This window comes from Neltuma alba, unplaced genomic scaffold, assembly GCF_004799145.2.
Source record: "Neltuma alba isolate B1F8T4 unplaced genomic scaffold, ASM479914v2 tig00002197_pilon, whole genome shotgun sequence".
In the NCBI taxonomy this organism is placed as follows: domain Eukaryota; kingdom Viridiplantae; phylum Streptophyta; class Magnoliopsida; order Fabales; family Fabaceae; genus Neltuma; species Neltuma alba.
Genome location: NW_021632777.1, coordinates 26,513 through 44,836, shown reverse-complemented (window position 1 = coordinate 44,836; position 18,324 = coordinate 26,513). Strand labels below are relative to the sequence as shown.

Here is an 18,324-nt window from a genome sequence, read left to right as displayed (position 1 = left end):
CTTGCGATGTTAAATGAATGCAAACTATGTTGGAGTTCGTAAGCAAGGTTCATGGCAAGTGATAATAATAGTATGTTTCATAACTGATATTGGACATGATTTATTCTTGCCTCAATTGATGCATTATAAACTTTGATCTCATTATCTCCCTGATCCTTATCCGTGTATATGTTGTTAGGTGTTGCTATTGTGTCCGTCGTTATTGAATAAGGTAGTGTACAGTCATCTTGACTTGGAAAATAAAATACTTTATTCACAAACATCAAAGACTTCTGCATTACACAAGTTCTATGTAATATAGAATTGTGTTTTCATTAACAAGAATAGCTTAGTGGTCCCCCCCCCCCCCCCACAAAAAAAAAGAAAAGAAAAACAATAGCTTGGTTTGCATATGAAGGCTAAAGATCCTAAAATAATATGTACATGGAAATGGTGAAAAAATTCAATCTGAACAAAAGAATTTCATTGTGACAAATCCTGCAGAACATATATTAAAACAACCTAATTGGTTGGTTTGTAAGGAAACCCTTTAGATCCTCCCATTTGAAACCGGAAGATCTTCAGAATCCTTTCCAGGTAGTGATAATTTCATTGAAGATTTCAGCAATTAGATCCCTGTCTGCATATTGCATGAATTCTTTGAAATCATCTCGAATGTCATATAATTTACCAAATTTCACAAGATATTGCATACAGCTCATCTTCAATTCCGGCAATCCGTATAAAGAAGCATGTTGGAGTCTCTGAAGTACATTTTTGGAATCAATATCTTTGAGAAGACTCTTATGGCATGCCTCTTTCAAGTCAGATATGTCATACTTATCAGCTGCATAGAGAAGGACTAGCCGATTTGTCAGAAATTCTTCATGCTTGATGCTCCCATAAAGATAATTGAGAAAGGCTTGGCAAGCTTCAACTGACATGTCTGGGATGTCTACAGCAGATAACTCTTTCTCCTTAAGATTATATGAGAACATACTGCTGAAGACAGGCGATCGAGCAGCAAGAACAGCGCGATGTGCCTGGATGCTTCCATCTGCAGCATTGATCATGATGTCCGTGTGGATGTGTTCTGCTAGCATTCGACTAAGGGATTGAAGGGCTGTTTCATTGGAGGTTTTCTGCATAATTTGATCATCCCAGATGGAGCAAGGTTCATCCTGTTTCAAGACAAATCAGTGCACAAGGTAATATGCTAGTAGTATTAACGCAAGATTAGATGCGTATCTGCCATGATCATGCTGCACCATTGTTGGGAGGTTTAATTAAGTGGTGATGATAATGATATTAATTGTTGCCACATTCTATCTGTCCTAGGATAAGTATCATTTGCAAAGGATGCCTAGTCGCAATAAAAGGAAAAAGATTTGTGAACCTTGGGGGATGCCGTCTTCAAATCCAGGAACTCAACGTCAATAATGAATTTTCCAGTCAGTGGGGCCTCAATTGCCCAAACGAAGTCTTCACTGGGCTTGATCAGTTTGTCTTTTATTTCTGCGTCACAAGTTATTTCAGAGTAAGCAAATGCTGAACGAACTGCTGTAAACCTGAACTTCTTACTGGTAAACCATCATCGAAGTATCATGAGAACACGCTAAGGAGAGTGAAAAGTAAGGAATTTCCTAAATTCTGTTTCAAATCAATACCTCATCGGCTCATCCTTTAGAACAGGAGTGCAATATCTAACCCACCCAGTTTAGAAGACATTAAAAAATATCACCTCGGTATTTTTATCCCTCAAATTTGTTTTTAGTTATAATTTGGTCTTAAGCTTGTTTCATGCAAATTAGTTTCTAACATATCATCTTCATTTTGATTTATCATCTTCGTAAATTGACATATCTGACTGACAGCAATGATCTATCCAACAGTTCATTAATTTACTGAATGGAGCTGAATTTGGGAGGTAAAGTTTAGGGGCTGAATCAAAACAATGAATACAGTTATAAGTTAAGCTGGAGACTTAGTAGTATGGCTATTCTTCTGATCAGTAACTTATGTTGAATTAGAGCTAAACAGAAAAACATAACAACCCAACAATAATTTGATTACCTGAGTGAGTCATGGCCTTGCGATCTCCACAAGTATTAACGACCCTTAAGATTAGAGATACAATGGGTGGCTTTTCTCTAGAAAGATTGGACATTTCTGGGTATAACCTAACAAACATGCCCCTGTTCTTCTCTAGAACCAAATGCCTGCAATTCAAATGAAGAACACTCAAAAGTCAAAAGTGGCAAACTTTCCTTCCATTTCTGTGGAAAATTTTCTGATGCACCAGATGAATGAGAACGTGGTAATACCAGTTCCACATGCCAATCTTGAAAGGATCAGACTTGCGGTAAGTGCAGGAAGTCAAGTTGTCGATTCGCCATTGGGCAAGACGTGAGGTTGTTTCCACCCTGTACGCTGGATCGCCCATCCTCTGACAAAAAGCAAATGCAGCTACGGTTTCATGAATGCAATCCAGCTTTCCCAGGTTGTGTCCTTCCTCCTCTGAACTATCCACTCACAAAAACAACACTCTGTTTCTGTTCCTCACTCTGTTTCTCTTCTGGGTAATTCCTTGTTCTGATAAAAACCCAGGGAAATAGTCAATAGTAACCTATCTGGGACTTGATTATTATTGTTTTTTTTTCCGGGATGAATATGTAGGATTTGATTAGATTCCAGTTTCATGTAGTGATTTCGGATTGACCGGCATTAGAAGGGGGGCGGGGTAGAGAGAGCTGACAACGAAGGATCGATGGGGAAGTTTTGAACGGTTGGTGTGAAGATGTCTATCGGGGATTGGATGGTGTATGGGGGAATTACTTGTAGTAGTTGGAGTTTGGGATTTCGAGAGACGTATTTAAAAGTGTCGACATTGAAGCGTCAACATTTTCGATGTCGGCATGGAGGCGTCATGCTGGCAAGTTGATAGTTAATGGTCAAGTTGATCTGAGGTTAATGAATTAAAATGATGATCTGAGGATAGACGTGTTTAAGATGGATTTTGATTGATGGCTTGGCGAGGCGAGAAAGAATATTTTAGTCTTTCTCGTTTTGAAGCAAAGTATTGCTTTGTTGGTACTCTGATGTAAATTAAAAAGTGAGCATAAAAAATGTATTTTTTTAAATAAATATCATTGATATCATCAATTTATGAAGAGTAAAAAAAGATGTGAAGGAAAAAATGTTAGTTAATTAATGTAAGGATCTAATATGTAATTAATGATAAAAAATTAATTAAAATTTTAGATATTCTTTTGTAAATAAATAAGACTATGATTACTTCAATACTATATCATATACTCCTCCGGTCTTTAATATAGGACACAATTGTTGAGTTAGTTTTGGTTCTAAATATAAAACTCATTTATCATATTTATCAATTTTCTCTAAATTACTCCTATAGATACTCTCTCAATCATAATCAAATAGAAGAGGAAGAGTGGATATTAAGAAAGATGATTATGGTATTTTAGAAAAAACATGTTACATTTTTTATAATTAACTAACTTACATAACTTTATTAATCTAATTAAATTAATTAAATAGGTCTTATATTAAGGACTGGAGGAGTAGTAGTCTATGGGATAAGAGGGGGTAAATTTTACTCCTTGGACTGTGGAAATTGTAGTTTCTTTTATCGCCCAAATCATGTATTAGAATTTGGTTAATATTTCACCCTTAAAAATTTTTGGTGAAAAATGTTAATATTTATAATTATTTTTTAATTGGTCATCTTCTTTAATGCATATTATATCGAGAACAATTGGTAATTTTTACATACCTATTAAACTAAGATATGTACTATTTCCTAACGTGGAATTTGGATCGCTCATTGATGGAAGTCCAATTAATTTGACATTTAGATTATAAATTCGAATTTTTTTATATTAAAATGTTATAATTTTAAATTTAGAAAAAAAATCATTTTATATATACTTATACTTTCTCTAAGAATGTTTATTGAGGAAAGTACCAAATTAAAAATCAAGAAAAAGTGCAAGCAAGTAACTGCAGAATAGTTTTCCCCCTCTAAAATTTAAAAGTTTGAAAATTTTTAGATAAATGAGTAAAACTCTATTGAGTTTAATATAATTGCGAGAGGTCAATTTCAGATGGTTATTTAATATTAGCCCTATGAAGGGAAGATGCATGAACTGAATTATTATTATTATTATTATTATAGGCTTGTTATTTTCAAGTGATGGCACTTTTTAAGGAACTCCCTCTCACTGGCATCAATAAAACTGAAAGGCACAAAGAATTTTAGAGGCATTCAAATCAAACTCGTCATTTTGCTTGTTTGAAGGGTAGGTATTACATGTGATTACCTTATGGCTCACCCCCAATATTTTTTTTTCTTTTTAATCCTAATATTTTTTTAAGTTAAGTTAAACATGTTGATTTTTTTAATATCTCGTTTAATAATTTGCATTGAAAATTATTTTCTTAGTGGAAAACTCTTTTACTGTATGTAATGAGTAGGATGAGTTTAAAAAAATTTATAAACTTAAAAAATAAAGTGAATTAAATTTTTATTTTTATAATCAAAATAAAATTAACTCTTAGCTCTAAGATCACAAAATAAATAATCAAGGATTCAAACTCCAAATTCCAAAGGAAAAAATAAGAGTAAATATAATTTTTTGTTTCTTAAATTTGTCTTTATTTTAGTTTTGATCTTTCAAAGAGTAAAATGATCTAAATTTTTATTAGATTATAAAGACTGCTATTATAAATTAAAAAATTTGAAGAACCAAAACCTACAATTTAAAATGTGAAAAACTAAAGTAAACTAAAAAAAATTAAAGTTTGCATTAATTAAAAAAAAAAAAAACTAAGGCAATTAGGAGAGGGCTAACTTGAAATGACAACAAACAACTAGAGGCTTCTCCACTTGTTGCGCCCATGCCTGTTCCATGCCCCGCTATGAGCACATGCAGACCTCTCGAAGGCACGGCGTCCGCTAATAAATATCTGCAAAGGAAATTACTTTCTCGTAAAGTACGCTGCCACTGTGTGCGACAACTTGCAGGCTTTGATCGCTTGTGAAGAATTAATTTTAAAAAAAATAGCACGTTGACAAACTAGTTGTACCTTTCCTTTTGGTATCCTTATGCTTCCTCTTTTACCCAATCGTTCATTTTTTTTCCCTTAATGATTAATATTTAAATTAATTAGTTATAATGAATAAGTCTTATTTTTTTAAAATATTTTTGTTAATAATGTACATTTTAATAGAAAAATTTTAACCTGTGCAATCATTAAAAAGACTATTTTAAAAAATATATATAGAGACAAAGTAGATTGAGTCTTATATTAAATTTATAATTAGTTTTTATATTTAGGACATAAAGTAGCATATATATTACTTTCGATTCTAATTATAAGACTTTATTTGTAGACATAATCAAGAGCGGAAGTAGTATATGTAAACTATTAGAAATTAATTTACATACATCACTTTTGTGGATTTTTATTAAAATATTTTATTTTTTTCACTTTTTATAATATTGATCCAATCATAAAAATAGTTGATAAAAAAGAAGTGGAAAAAAAAATTAAGCGGAGAAAATTCTCACTCCAAGTGCAAACAAGAATCTAACCTGCGGTAAGTGCTATCAAAGAATGGTTTAGGAGGTGCTGGCTCATTCGTTATATTTTATTTGTAACGCACTTTTGATATATTCTAATATTTTATTAGATTTGAGAAAAACATTAAAATATGTTAATTTTATCTTAAAGTTTAATGACTTTTTTTATTTCATCCAAATTTTATAATCGAGAAATCCAAAAAAAAAAAATAGTCCGCAAAGCAACAAATTAGCAATAAAAATATACATTTATATAATAAATTTAATGAAATAATTATATTAAAAATAAAAAAATATTATTTCTACATTATTAATAGGATGGAAGGAGTATATATTGCGAACCATTATTGATTATCACTTTTCAAATACTTAATAAATCAAGATATTATTTTAGAACGTGGAATTCCCATCTCTCTCGCAATCGTGAGTCCAATTAATTTTTTTAAAAAAAATAGAAAAACAAAAACTAATAATATAAAATTACAAGTGAGATCAAACTCACAACCTCTCACTTACAACAAGTCAGTTTTATTTTTGTCAAGCCACAAAGCCATTAGCCAAGTTCAATTAATTTGAACATTTAGATTATAATAATTATTTGTTGTTCTGATTTGAAAATTTATTGTGTTATAACAAAGAGTAGTTATAACTTTTAAATTGAAGAGCTATAATGCGTTGCCACCTTATCACCTCAAGGAGTTCTCGTTGTTTGGTCATTAACATCTGAGGAGAAAGAGTTAATTATTTTTACTGAATTTTGTTTATAAGATGGGTTTAAATATCATCGTTATTATTTTCTTAGTTACTACATTGCTTGAAAAGGAACTACTTCACTGCCAATAAATATTCTTCCCATCATTCCATTTATCCATTTAAACTCATTGTACTTATTTTTAAGTGGACAGAAAATAAAATAAAGTAAAATTATTATTTTATAAAAATTATTAGTGTCTTGACTTAGACCACTGAGCGTCCAAGTAATATATGTCATTATTCATGAACAAGAATTAAGTGATGAAACTTCCTTGATGGTGCTGGACTTGAAAGGACAACACCGTGAAGATGTTTGGCAAAAAAAAAAAAAACAAATAATGCTTCCCTATTATTGTACCCTCTTCAATATTTTTTCACTATTAAAACCCATCTCATATGACTATTTTAATTCAAATCGTTTATGACGATAAAATTTTATTAAATTTTTTTCTTAAAAAATAAACTGTTCACACGCGATGAGAAGATTTAATTGGGCCCAATTTGTTTGTTGGAATTTTTTTTGGAGGAAATGAAAATGGGAATGAATTTTTGAGGGAATTTTAATAATTATGTTCACTAGAATAAGAATAAGGATAAGGATAATATTAAACGGGATAATCACAATCAAGTCCCACAAAAAAAAATATAACTATTAAAAAATTCTAATAACAACCTGAGCAGCCTATAATGACAAGTTTCAGAGTAAGAAATTATAACTTCTAGAACTTGTTTGAGATTTTTTTTTTGAAACCTCGTTGTAATTCTCTCATATTAAAATGTGGAACGTAGATCCAATCTTGACAACAATGTTTACCACCCGTGAAGGACTTGACAATTTTCTTTTCAATAAAAACTAGATAACATTACTTAAAGCAAAAGATTACATCTAAACTCATTCATCATTTTTTGTTTTTGGACACTAAGATAGAAGTTGACTAAAGATACAAAAATTATTGACAATAGTGTGAGATAATTCAGGTAGGAAGTCAGCAGTATGGTTTCATTTCCTATGAACATGGTAAACCTGAACAACCGAATTCCTATGAATCATAAGCCTAATATCATTAAAAATATCGAAAGGTGATCACATTTGTAGCCCCAAAGGACTTCACTTGACAGTTCTTGAACTATATACAAATACACACAGAAATATATAAATAAAAGGCAAAAGACTACATCTGATTATTCAACTTTATAAGAATCCTTAATTTTTTTAAGAAAAACTATTTTGTAGATATTTATATTTTTTTCAATTTTTAAATTGGTATTGGTAGTTTTTCTTCTTCTTAATTAAATTCTTTACATTATAACTTTAATTTGTTAGCACAATTAGCCCTTGTGTAAAGACTAACGGTGTTAACATATCAAAATTAAATAATTTAATTATGAGAAAGAAATGTACCAAATTAAAAATGGAGAGAAAGTATAAGTGCCTGTAAAATAATTTTCTCATAAATATTATTTTAGTCTTTTAATTCAAACACGCTTAATCTCAAATAATAATTTTTTATGACAATAACTGTTACTAATTAAAGATGAAACATAGCATGTCACTAAAATTTGAGAATATTTTGTCAATATTTAAAATTTGAATGTGATTTTTTTTAATAAAACTAACAATATTAACATTATATGATTAAAGAGGTACTCCTCAAGACCCATTTAACTAATTTGATTAGATTAAGGAAGTTAGGTAAGTTAGTTAATTATAAGAAATGTGACACGTTTTTCCTAAAACACCATAATCATCTTTTTTAATACCTCATCTTCCTCTTCTACTTGACTATGGTTGAGAGAGCATCCATAGGGGTAATTTAAAGAAAATTGATAAATATGATAAATGGGTCTTATATTTAGAATCAAAACTAACTCAATAATTGAGTCCTATATTAAGGACAGGAGGAGTATTTTATAAAGTTAAAGGACAAAAATAAAAAATTACCTAAAATTAAATAGCCAAAGTGCTAAAAAAAAATTTTTTTGGTCAGACAAAAGTGCTCCATTAATCGCTAAACATAATAATGGCTGAAATTGAGGCTATGCAAATTAGACCAAAAGGGGTAGTCAAAAGAGGGAAAAAAAAACTAGGGGTGATCATGGACCGGACCAAACCAGGTTAGGTGTCAACCCGAGGTTTGGTCTAGGTAGGATCTCAAGTTGAACAAGGCAGCCTGAGGTCTGGTCCAGTTCAGTGCCAGCCCAAGTTCAGGTTGGACTGGACTTGGTCCCCTGGACTGTCTGGACCAGTCCAGGCAATCCAGTTCCTCTTTTTTTTTTTTCTAGTTTCAAGTCCTTATCTTTCTTTTTTCCCTACTGATTTGTATGTACTCTACGACTCTACTCAATCCAAGTGCAAAATTTCACATTTTGCCAACCAAAAATTCAATTAAAACTATTAAACTAATATGCAATCAATAATAAAAAAACTATTATCTAAAAATATCCAACAACATTCAACAACGATGAAAATACAAGTTCTAATGATAAAATCCAATAATCCATCATAACATCAAGTCTATAACATTACACACAACAAGACAGAGTGAACAACAAATGATTGAAATCTAATTTCCATAATGTTGAACATCAATCATCTTCTTTCATTTTTCTCCTCCTCTATTTGTTACACTGGATCCATCTAGCAAAAACAAATTATATATATACATATAAGAAGAAGGAATTAGTAATAATTAATAAAATATGCAATTTTGAATTGAGAAGCATATAATTCAAAATATTACCTGGAATATTAACAACATTATCAGTCTCTTGAAAGTTGTCAAATTCAGTCAACATAGAGGCTAATTCTAAGATAGACTGGCCAGCAAGCAGCCAATTCCGAGATAGACTGCCCAGCAAGCAGCCAATTTTGAGCACAAATGAGTTCTTCAATCATCCTAGGAGATAGAGAACTCCTATAATCATCCAAAACACGTCCTCTAGTGCTAAAAGCTGATTCAGAGGCCACTGTAGATACTGGTATAGCCATCACATCAGGTGCAATCATGGAAAGCACTCTATACTTGGTAGAATTAGCCTTCCACCATGTCAGTATATCAAAATCATCATCATCAACAGGAATATCTTCTGATAAATTAGCTTAAAGGTATCTATCAACTCTGATTGAGTATCTACAGATGAGTTCTTTTCTTTCTGGGATGCCAACCATCTACGACCAGGGTTTTTTTAACCATCATTCGCACTTGAAGTATTGGCATTGCCAAAAGAAGTACAAGTGCTAGAACCACTAGATCTACTTGTTTTAGGTTCTGTTTTCTATCGAATATCTAGGAAAAATCAGAATGAAGGAGAAAAGTAGAACAAGAATAACTACCTCAAACACAACAATGAAAGACTGGAGGAGAATGAACAGGATGATTAAAGAGGACTGGAACCAGAGCACTAAGATGAAGGAGGAGTGGAGCGAGAACAAACCAATGAAGGAGGAGTGGAGCAACAACACGTCGATGAAGGAGGACCGGGTTGAGGAGATCAACCATTTGACGGAGGAGATGCTGCCGCTACTACCTGTTAGGGCTTCTTCAACAAAAGTTCAGATAGGAAGAGCAGAGAGGGCAGACCGAGAGTGAGGAGTTGATACACATAGTGCAGCCAACATGTGAGAGTGAGACAGTGAGAGGGTGAGACGCGAGTAGCACCGGCATTCATTCACCATTCAGAATTTCAGATGAGCAAACAATAGCGTTAGGTACTTAAGTTGATATGAAAAAATATATATGTATACTCAAGCCAGACCAGACCAGACCAGACTAGACTAAGTGTTATGATCACTTGGTTCTGAGTCTGGTCCAGCCTGACCAGTCAGTCTGGTCTGGTCCGATTTTCTTTTTGGATTGATTTTACCTGGACTGAGTTGGACCGAGTTACCTGGACTAATGGGTTTTTTGCACAGCCCTAAGAAAAACAATGAATCTAGTGCCCAATTTGATTTGAATTGGGGCGAAGATCGAAAGAAGGAGAAAATTCATCTAAACCAGTCAACAACTCAACATGGGTAAAAACTGGATGGCCCAACGATTCAAATTTTTAAACTAATTAAAATTTTCTTTTTATTAGTTTTCAAGCAATAATTTCATACTATTATTATCATGATTTAATTAGGATCAAATTTGAGGATTAAATTATTGTGCCATGGAACATGTTTTTTGTACAATAATAACATGCGTGTACATATACAAATTCAAACCTCCGTATGATAAGTATTTATTTATAAAAAAACTAGATGATAAGTTTTTTATAACAACTAAATGACTAAAGAGGTATTAGGATAGAAATAAAATCATGGTTTTAAAAATAATTTTTACATAAAAGAATTTATCTCGATTTATAAAAAAATATTTTGAAATATCCAAATATCCCTAAATGAATGATAAGTTTTAGATATTGATAGATGCTAATTTTTTTTGTAACACGAAAAAGTCAAAAAGATATTTTTCCACAAGCCTACTCTAAACTTAAGGATCTGACAAATTTGAACCCCGTTCATCTTCTTGTTTCATAGATAAAGCAAACAAGGCCAGGCTTCTCCCTCTCCATGTGCATTTTTCATTTTGAAATATTTGGATAAAAACTAAACTATGATTTTAAAAATAATTTTACGATATACGAAGTAAATATATAAAAAAAAATTATCTCAATTTGTGAAAAAGTTCTTCTATGATACTATTATAGTTACTTCTGATTTTTAATATAATAGTTTGTTTAATTTTTATAAGACCACAATCCATTTTATTTGTTATATTTATCCTTTTTCCAAGATAGTCCCTATAGCAGTTACACATATTAAATGTTTCATCAAATGATAATAAATTAATAAGAATATTTTAAAGAAGACGACATCTATTTATTATAAATAACTAATTTAATTAATTTTTTTAGTTTATTTAAATTAGTCAACTAACTCTTATATTAAATATATGATGTAGTAATTTAAAAAAAAAAAGGGAAGGAAAAAACTCAAAGCTGTGTTTCTCCTTCTTTCTTCTGTCGGCCAAAAGAAAGTAAAGTCAAAAGTATTAATTTTGAGTTAGAGCTTAGAAAGCGATTTCCTTGCAATCCACGTTTTGCTTGCAAAAACTCATTCATAGATCATAATAAATAGTTTTTTAATACAGCTATAAATAAATGATATCATCATTATATTAATAAATTATACAAATTTGTCATAAATTAAATTTGAGCGATTTGAAAATAACCTTATTTGCCTTAAAACTGATAAAGAATCCTCCCCAAAAAAATTAACAGAGAAATCCCTTTAAGCATCAAAATCTGTGCAAATAATCCTTTGTTTTAAATTAGTCTATTATTTCATTAATGAAATGGATTACAAACTCTTAAAATTTTGTTTATTTGTATAAATTAATTTCTTTAGATCGTGGGTTTTATGTTTCCAACGTTAAAAAAAGGAAAAAGAAATTCAGGTTACATGTTATTCCTCGAGTCCTAATTATAAGACCCATATATACACTATAAAAGGAGTTTTATATCTAGGATCGGAGGAGTAGATAACATCGTCTAAGTTCTAAATTTTAAGTTGTGCGAATTTTCTTAATTAAAGAATAGATAAATTAATGACAAAAAAAATGTCTACATGGGCATGAAAATTTAGCATGTTTTAAAGGGTGGTCATTATTTGTACACAACTTAAATATATGTACGATGATGATTTATTGGGATTCAAGTTTTGATGATAATGAAACTGGGAAAAATTTACTTTGTTAGATATATAATTTAATCATGATTCATATATATGATTAAATGGATTTGAATTAATATTTTAGCAAAAAAAAATTCGAGTCAATAACCGGAGTCCTAATTAAGGTGTCAAGGATAAAACTTACTGGAAGTTGGATATATTTCATACGTTAATGAGGTTTTTTTTCAAAAAAGAAAAACTTAAATAAGATAAGAGTAAAGTTGCTTATATAAAAATATTTTTCCGCCCTTACCAACTTCTCATCAATTCAAACAAAATAATATTATAATCTCACACCTCCTCTCTCCTCTCCTCTTTTAAGCCAAACAATCCTAAAAATTCTTATTTGACCTCCCTAAAAAAAAAAAACTTAAATAAGATAAGGGGGTACCCTTGAAAAATTTCTCCTATCCCCTGAAAAATCTATGACCTAAAGTCTTAACTATATGCTAGAACCTTAGTTAATATTGAGGAAAGTTTAGTATAAATTAAATTTGGTTAATAGTTATGAATTTTGATATAATTTAATTTGAACTCCTTTTTGATTAAAGAGATAAACTGATTTGGTGAATTTGAATCGAGGAGAAGAAGTACGAAAGAGGCGTGCAGATAAGAAATGATAGAATGATTAAGATAATGATGATGAAGATTTATATTTAAGTTTTTTTTGTTGCCTACCCAGTTTACCGGAGTTTTACTCTGACTACATCTGAATCCGACCCGCATCGCGCACCTGGCTGTGGTGGGTGAATCTCCTGATGGGGATTTCTACATACGCTGAGGCTCAAACTCAAGACCTCGCTTAAACAGTACCAAGCCGTTTACCACTTGGACCAACCCCTATTGGTTATATTTAAGTTTTTGATTTAAAAAAAAAAGGATGTGCTGGTCCAAAAAAGAAAGGATGATTTTGATTTGGATTTTTGCTTTTTTTTGTTTTTTGGTTACGTGGATTTTTGCTTTGGGAAAAAGGATAAGATGTTTTTGATTCAATTCATCTTGGGACGGAGTGGATGAGGGGAATGAACCTGGTCAAGTGCGGACGATAATCCAAATTTTGATTAATGAATTAATTAATTTGGATAATTTGTCCTTCTCGAAAGCTGTTGCCTTAGTGTGTAGCCACGATATTACTTGTGCATAGTATTTTTTTTAATTTCTGAGCTTATTAATGGCCTTAATTTAGCTATCAATTTGAATAGTCGATCTAGTGGCATTTGTGGGCTGCGTGTTTTATATCGGAATATGGTGAGGACATGTGGGACCAGGAGGGATAAGAGTTGATTTAATTTTTAATCGAAATTCAAGTTGGTTTAATTTCCAATTTCTTTTCCAGAAAAAGGAGAGGAAATTATGGCATGAAGCAACGTGGCACGAGGAGAGGCAAGAGCCGCGATTCGATTCTCTTTTGATTTAAATTGGTTTCAATTTCCAACTCTGCCCTTCCCTATAGCGCCCACCTTGACTCTTTTGACCTTCAGTACTTGTTGAAATTACATCCTTGCCCTTCTGCCAGAAAATCAGACCGAAAGGGCTAGTCAGAAGCACAATGAATCCGGTGCCTGATTTGATTTGAACTTTGGCAGAGAATCAAAGGAGAAGAAAACTGAACTAAAAACCAACCAAAGTTTTAACTTTTGAACTAATTAAGTGGTTCATTTTATTAATTTTAAATCAATGATTTCATACTATTGTTATCATGCTTTAATTAGCTCAAAATTGAGGAATAAAATTATCCCAGTGTACGACTTTGAAATTTGGTACTCCTCCGGTCTTTACTATAGGACCCAATTGTTGAGTTGGTTTTAGTCATAAATACAAGATTCGTTTATCATATTTATCAATTTTCTCTAAATTACCCTTATGGATACCCCCTCAATCATAATCAAGTAGAAGCGGGAGATGAGGTATTAAGAAAGATAATTATGGTGTTTTAAGAAAAACGTGTCACATTTCTTATAATTAATTAATTTATCTAACTTTCTTAATCTACTCAAATTAGTTAAATAGGTCTTATATTAAGAACCGGAGAAGTATGTCTCATGGAACATGTTTTTCATATAATAACATGCGCGTATATATACAAATTCAAACATCCATATTGTAAATATTTATTTATAAAAACTAGATGATAGTTTTTTTTAATTGAAACTAATGACTAAATGATAAGTTTTATTACTCTTTTACCTCATATCTTTTCTTTACTAAAATTTTAAAACCCCACTTCTTATATTTTTTAAATCGATCTCATCAAAATTTTTCTTTCCCTTCTTTTCCCTTTATTCCCCTCATACTAAACATAGGTTAGACTTTGATGGCAAAACAAAATATTGACCTAGACTTTTTTTTTCCCCAAATATGAAAAGTCAAAATGATATATTTTTTTCCAAGAAAAGTATACCTCAGTTAACTTTATATAAAAGCTCAGTTTGATTTCTTAATTTTAAAAATTTTATTTTTATTTTTTAATCCTAAAATTGTTAATTTGTTAGTCTCAAATGATAATTTTTTTGTATAATTATGACTGTTTTAAAAATTAAATTTAATATGTTAGTATCTGAGAATATTTTAATAATATTCAATATCTCAATATCATTATTTTGTGTTTATAGTTTTTCAATTAAAAGATTAAAAATTTACTTCTTAAATTAAGAGATAAAATTAAAACCTAATATACGGTCAATTCCCCCCCCCTCTAAGTCTCTTCTAAACACAAGGACTGTAAATATATATATTTTTTTATGAGAACTAGCTTGTGCTCCCCGTGCGTTGTAGGGGAGGCATTCATTTCCAACCTAATATTAAAGTATGTCAAATAGTAAAAATATCAAATATTAAAAACCAGAGGAAATATACTAAAAATTAGAAAGAGAGTGTTATATTTAAGGAGGGAGGGAATAAATCAAAGTTTTTTTAATATCCTCTTTGACCTTTTTTCAAATTCAAACACCTATGATTAAGTGTTATTTGCCTTCTCATCCTTCTTTTAATTTAGAACTTTGATTAAATCCATGCCTTCTCCTTTATCTTTATTTCACACTCCCGTATCACCCATGTGATGCACAAGGAGCTTATAGATATAAAATTATTTTATCTTAATTTTTTATTATTTTTTTGGCCAAAACTTAATTTATTATTAACTACTTATTATTGCTTGTAGCCAATTAATAATACTAATAATTGTTGGCAAAAAATAAAATAAAAAATCATGGAATGTTTTTACATTTAAATGTAAAATCTTAATGAAATTATAGTTGTAGGTCCGAAAATTCTCAGCTTATTATGTTAAAATTTAGTATAGATATATTTATTATATTTTGAACTAAAAGTTATATTCATTAAAATATAAACTCTAACCAAATATATTTAAGGGAAAACTAACACGCAGCTCCTTGTAGTTTTGTCTCATTTTGAATCAGGTCCTTGAAGTTATTTTTCTTTTTATCAAATCCTTAATGTTTTAACCGTTAAAGCCGTTCATCCTTCTGTTTAAAATGGGGCTAAACACTGTTAAAGAAGACCGCTGCTATTGATATCCTAGAACCTTTTTCTTGTAAGGTCGCCTGTATGGGGCAAGTTTGAGGCACAAGTCCCACCATGGCGCATCCTTGGCTAAGCTAAACCTCATGGATCCTTTGAGGTCTTCCTCGGCAAGAAATCAAAGATCATCTTCGAAGTCTCGACACATGGTGGGAATTTTAAGGAGTGTTCCTCGGAGTGTGAGTACGGCTTTGGGGGATTCATTGGGTCTGATAAGAATTAAGTCTGCCATGGCAGCAGATCAATCCTAGTCGAGGATTGCACTGAAGATGGATCCGCAGTGTTAGTGGATGTGAGCTTGTACTTGAAGGGGATCCACCAATGTGGCACTGGAGCATTTGATTGTTATAGATTATTGCTATATCGTAAGCCGTTCAAGCAATTAGACAGTCTTACTTGATAGCTAGATCCACTCCTCCCTAACCATCATCCTCTAGCATCAAGATGTACATCTTGATTTTTAGGCGAACTAAATGGAGCGATGTTCATTTTCCTTGATTATTGGAAGAATAATAATGTGAAAACCTGGGTCTAAAGTTTATAGTGATGGATAAATGCATGACTCTGTTTTTGGGTTGAAGCAAAGATATGCGTATTTTGGGTAGAAATCACAAGATTCGGGTAGGGATCTTGGTCTCCTTCTTATGGTGATTTTTTCAGGCATCAATGGTGGTGGCTATCTTTAACAGTGTTAACCTGAATCTAACGTTGTTTAAACAGAAGGATCTATAGCTATAACAATTAAAACATTAAGAATTTGATAAAAAAGAAAATAACTTCGAGGACCTGATTCAAAATAAACCAAAACTACAAGGACCTGCATATTAATTTTCCCTATATTTAACTCCAATTACATTAATTATACCATTTAGATGATCCCTATACTAATCTATCACACCACAACTTTAATTTCTTTCTAATTTTCTTGACACAACATGCTTGCACTTCAAGTTTTTCAGTGATTTGCTCAAGATAATTGGGATTTATCACGTTCAAATAATAGAGTAACATAATTACTTGAAAATAGGCAAAACTATACAATAATATTTGGAGTAATAACTATGACAAGTTAATAAGTATTCATTTCCTCTTAAATTGACAGCAAACGTGATAAAAAGAAAAAGATGACTTTCTTTTCATTGACCTAAAAAGAAGAAACATAAAAAACTGCTTTCAGTTTGCAGTGTCATCAACTTTTGCCCTGTTTTATAGGCTTAATGTTACAACCAGAATGACTCCATGCGTGCACTGCTCTAGTCCTGCGACCTTTTATGGACATCTTCAATTGAAGAATGCGTCCTTAACAAAAGAGATAAGTCAAACTTGATATCTACAGATCCCAAAAACATGAATGTATTAATAGGCAGTCCAACCTTTGAAGATGTGTTGTTCTTATTTGGAATATCATATGACACCTACATAAAGAACTTTTGACACCGCCAGCTGACTTTTCACAAGTCATTGAATAAGACACATCATTTACACAAGTTAGCCATGTTGCTTTTCCCATGGACAGGTTTGAGCATGAGGGGCATCATCAAAGCTTGTTTGATTCTTTGACACCTATTAATCTATGGTTATACACATTTACATCAGTGAGCGAGCATGAGGGAGATCATCAAGGCCGGCTATATATGCTGCTATATGCACAGGGAAGGAATAGAACATAATAAATATAATGCAGAACTAAAGAGGGTGAAACTCTTTCAGGAAACAAATGGAAATTAGAATTGAGAGAAAGTTACGTGGTAAACAATTTGAAACCACAAAAAAAAAAAATAGATGAAGTGCTTGGAAAGGATAAAGTTGTTTCTCATGTGCTTTTATACATGCCTAACTATTTGACTACGCCTCCAACAAAATCAATAGGTAACCTCCAAATTCAAATAGTAGAACGGGGTGGATAGGTTTTGAAAACATGTAGTTTGTTTGGCTTTTTTTTTTAATATTGATATATATTGTTAACATAAAGAAAGGACCTGTCGGTTGACCAAAAAAAAAAAGAAAACAAAGAAAGGACCTGTCATTTTGATGGCATAAGAACTCTGTATTGCAAAAGTTCAGTGCACTGTCGGAAGCAAATATGGTCTACAAACTGCACATGCATACTTTAAGATATACCCTTTTTTGAGATGCTTCCTACGCTAATCTTTCAATTTTTTGTGGAGAAAAATAATTGCCCTTTATCAGCCACAGAAAATACTGACAAAAAGAAGGATAAAGTCATTAGTGAGCTTAATTGTAAGAAGACAGGTCATTTGAAGGAATCCATATGCTACAATGAAAAGAAGACCGAAATGTGACTTTATTTGGCATGTTTCCTTTTTGAGACGTTCTCGATCATTTAACACCATCAATAAATAAACACAGCAGAGGTAAAATACTTGTACCTTGAGGTTCAGATCTCTTTTTTCAGGGAAGTCAGTGTGGTCCATAAAGCTTTTAATATTTTCATGAAACACCAAAAGACCATGTTGAAAAAAAAAAAAAAAGCAAAGACAAATATCTAGAAAGAATCATTATACTTTGGTAGAAAAGAAAATTCAATCTATGATATTCAGTAATCAGAAATATACGCAATAACAGTCACAAATGATTTTGCTGTGTATAAAAAATTTAAAGTAATGTGATAGATTACATGGAAATCTGTAATTCTCCTTGTGCTTTAGAAAATATTAAAAGCTTTATGGACCTTCTTATTTTGCTTTAGAAACTTTACAATAACCGCGC

The 18,324-nt window shown here is 31.4% G+C and overlaps 1 protein-coding gene across 1 annotated transcript; it reads right to left on the bottom strand.

Annotated features, from left to right (window-relative positions):
* Window positions 1-227: 227 nt before the first annotated feature.
* On the bottom strand, window positions 228-2,825 carry LOC114719964 (BTB/POZ domain-containing protein At1g55760-like). The gene is made up of 4 exons (XM_028905549.1): window positions 2,304-2,825; window positions 2,053-2,198; window positions 1,376-1,494; window positions 228-1,160 (listed from the first exon to the last, which is right to left on the bottom strand). The coding sequence occupies exons 1-4, from the start codon at window positions 2,420-2,422 to the stop codon at window positions 561-563; spliced, it is 984 nt and encodes a 327-aa protein (XP_028761382.1). The 5' UTR covers window positions 2,423-2,825; the 3' UTR covers window positions 228-560.
* Window positions 2,826-18,324: the final 15,499 nt, after the last annotated feature.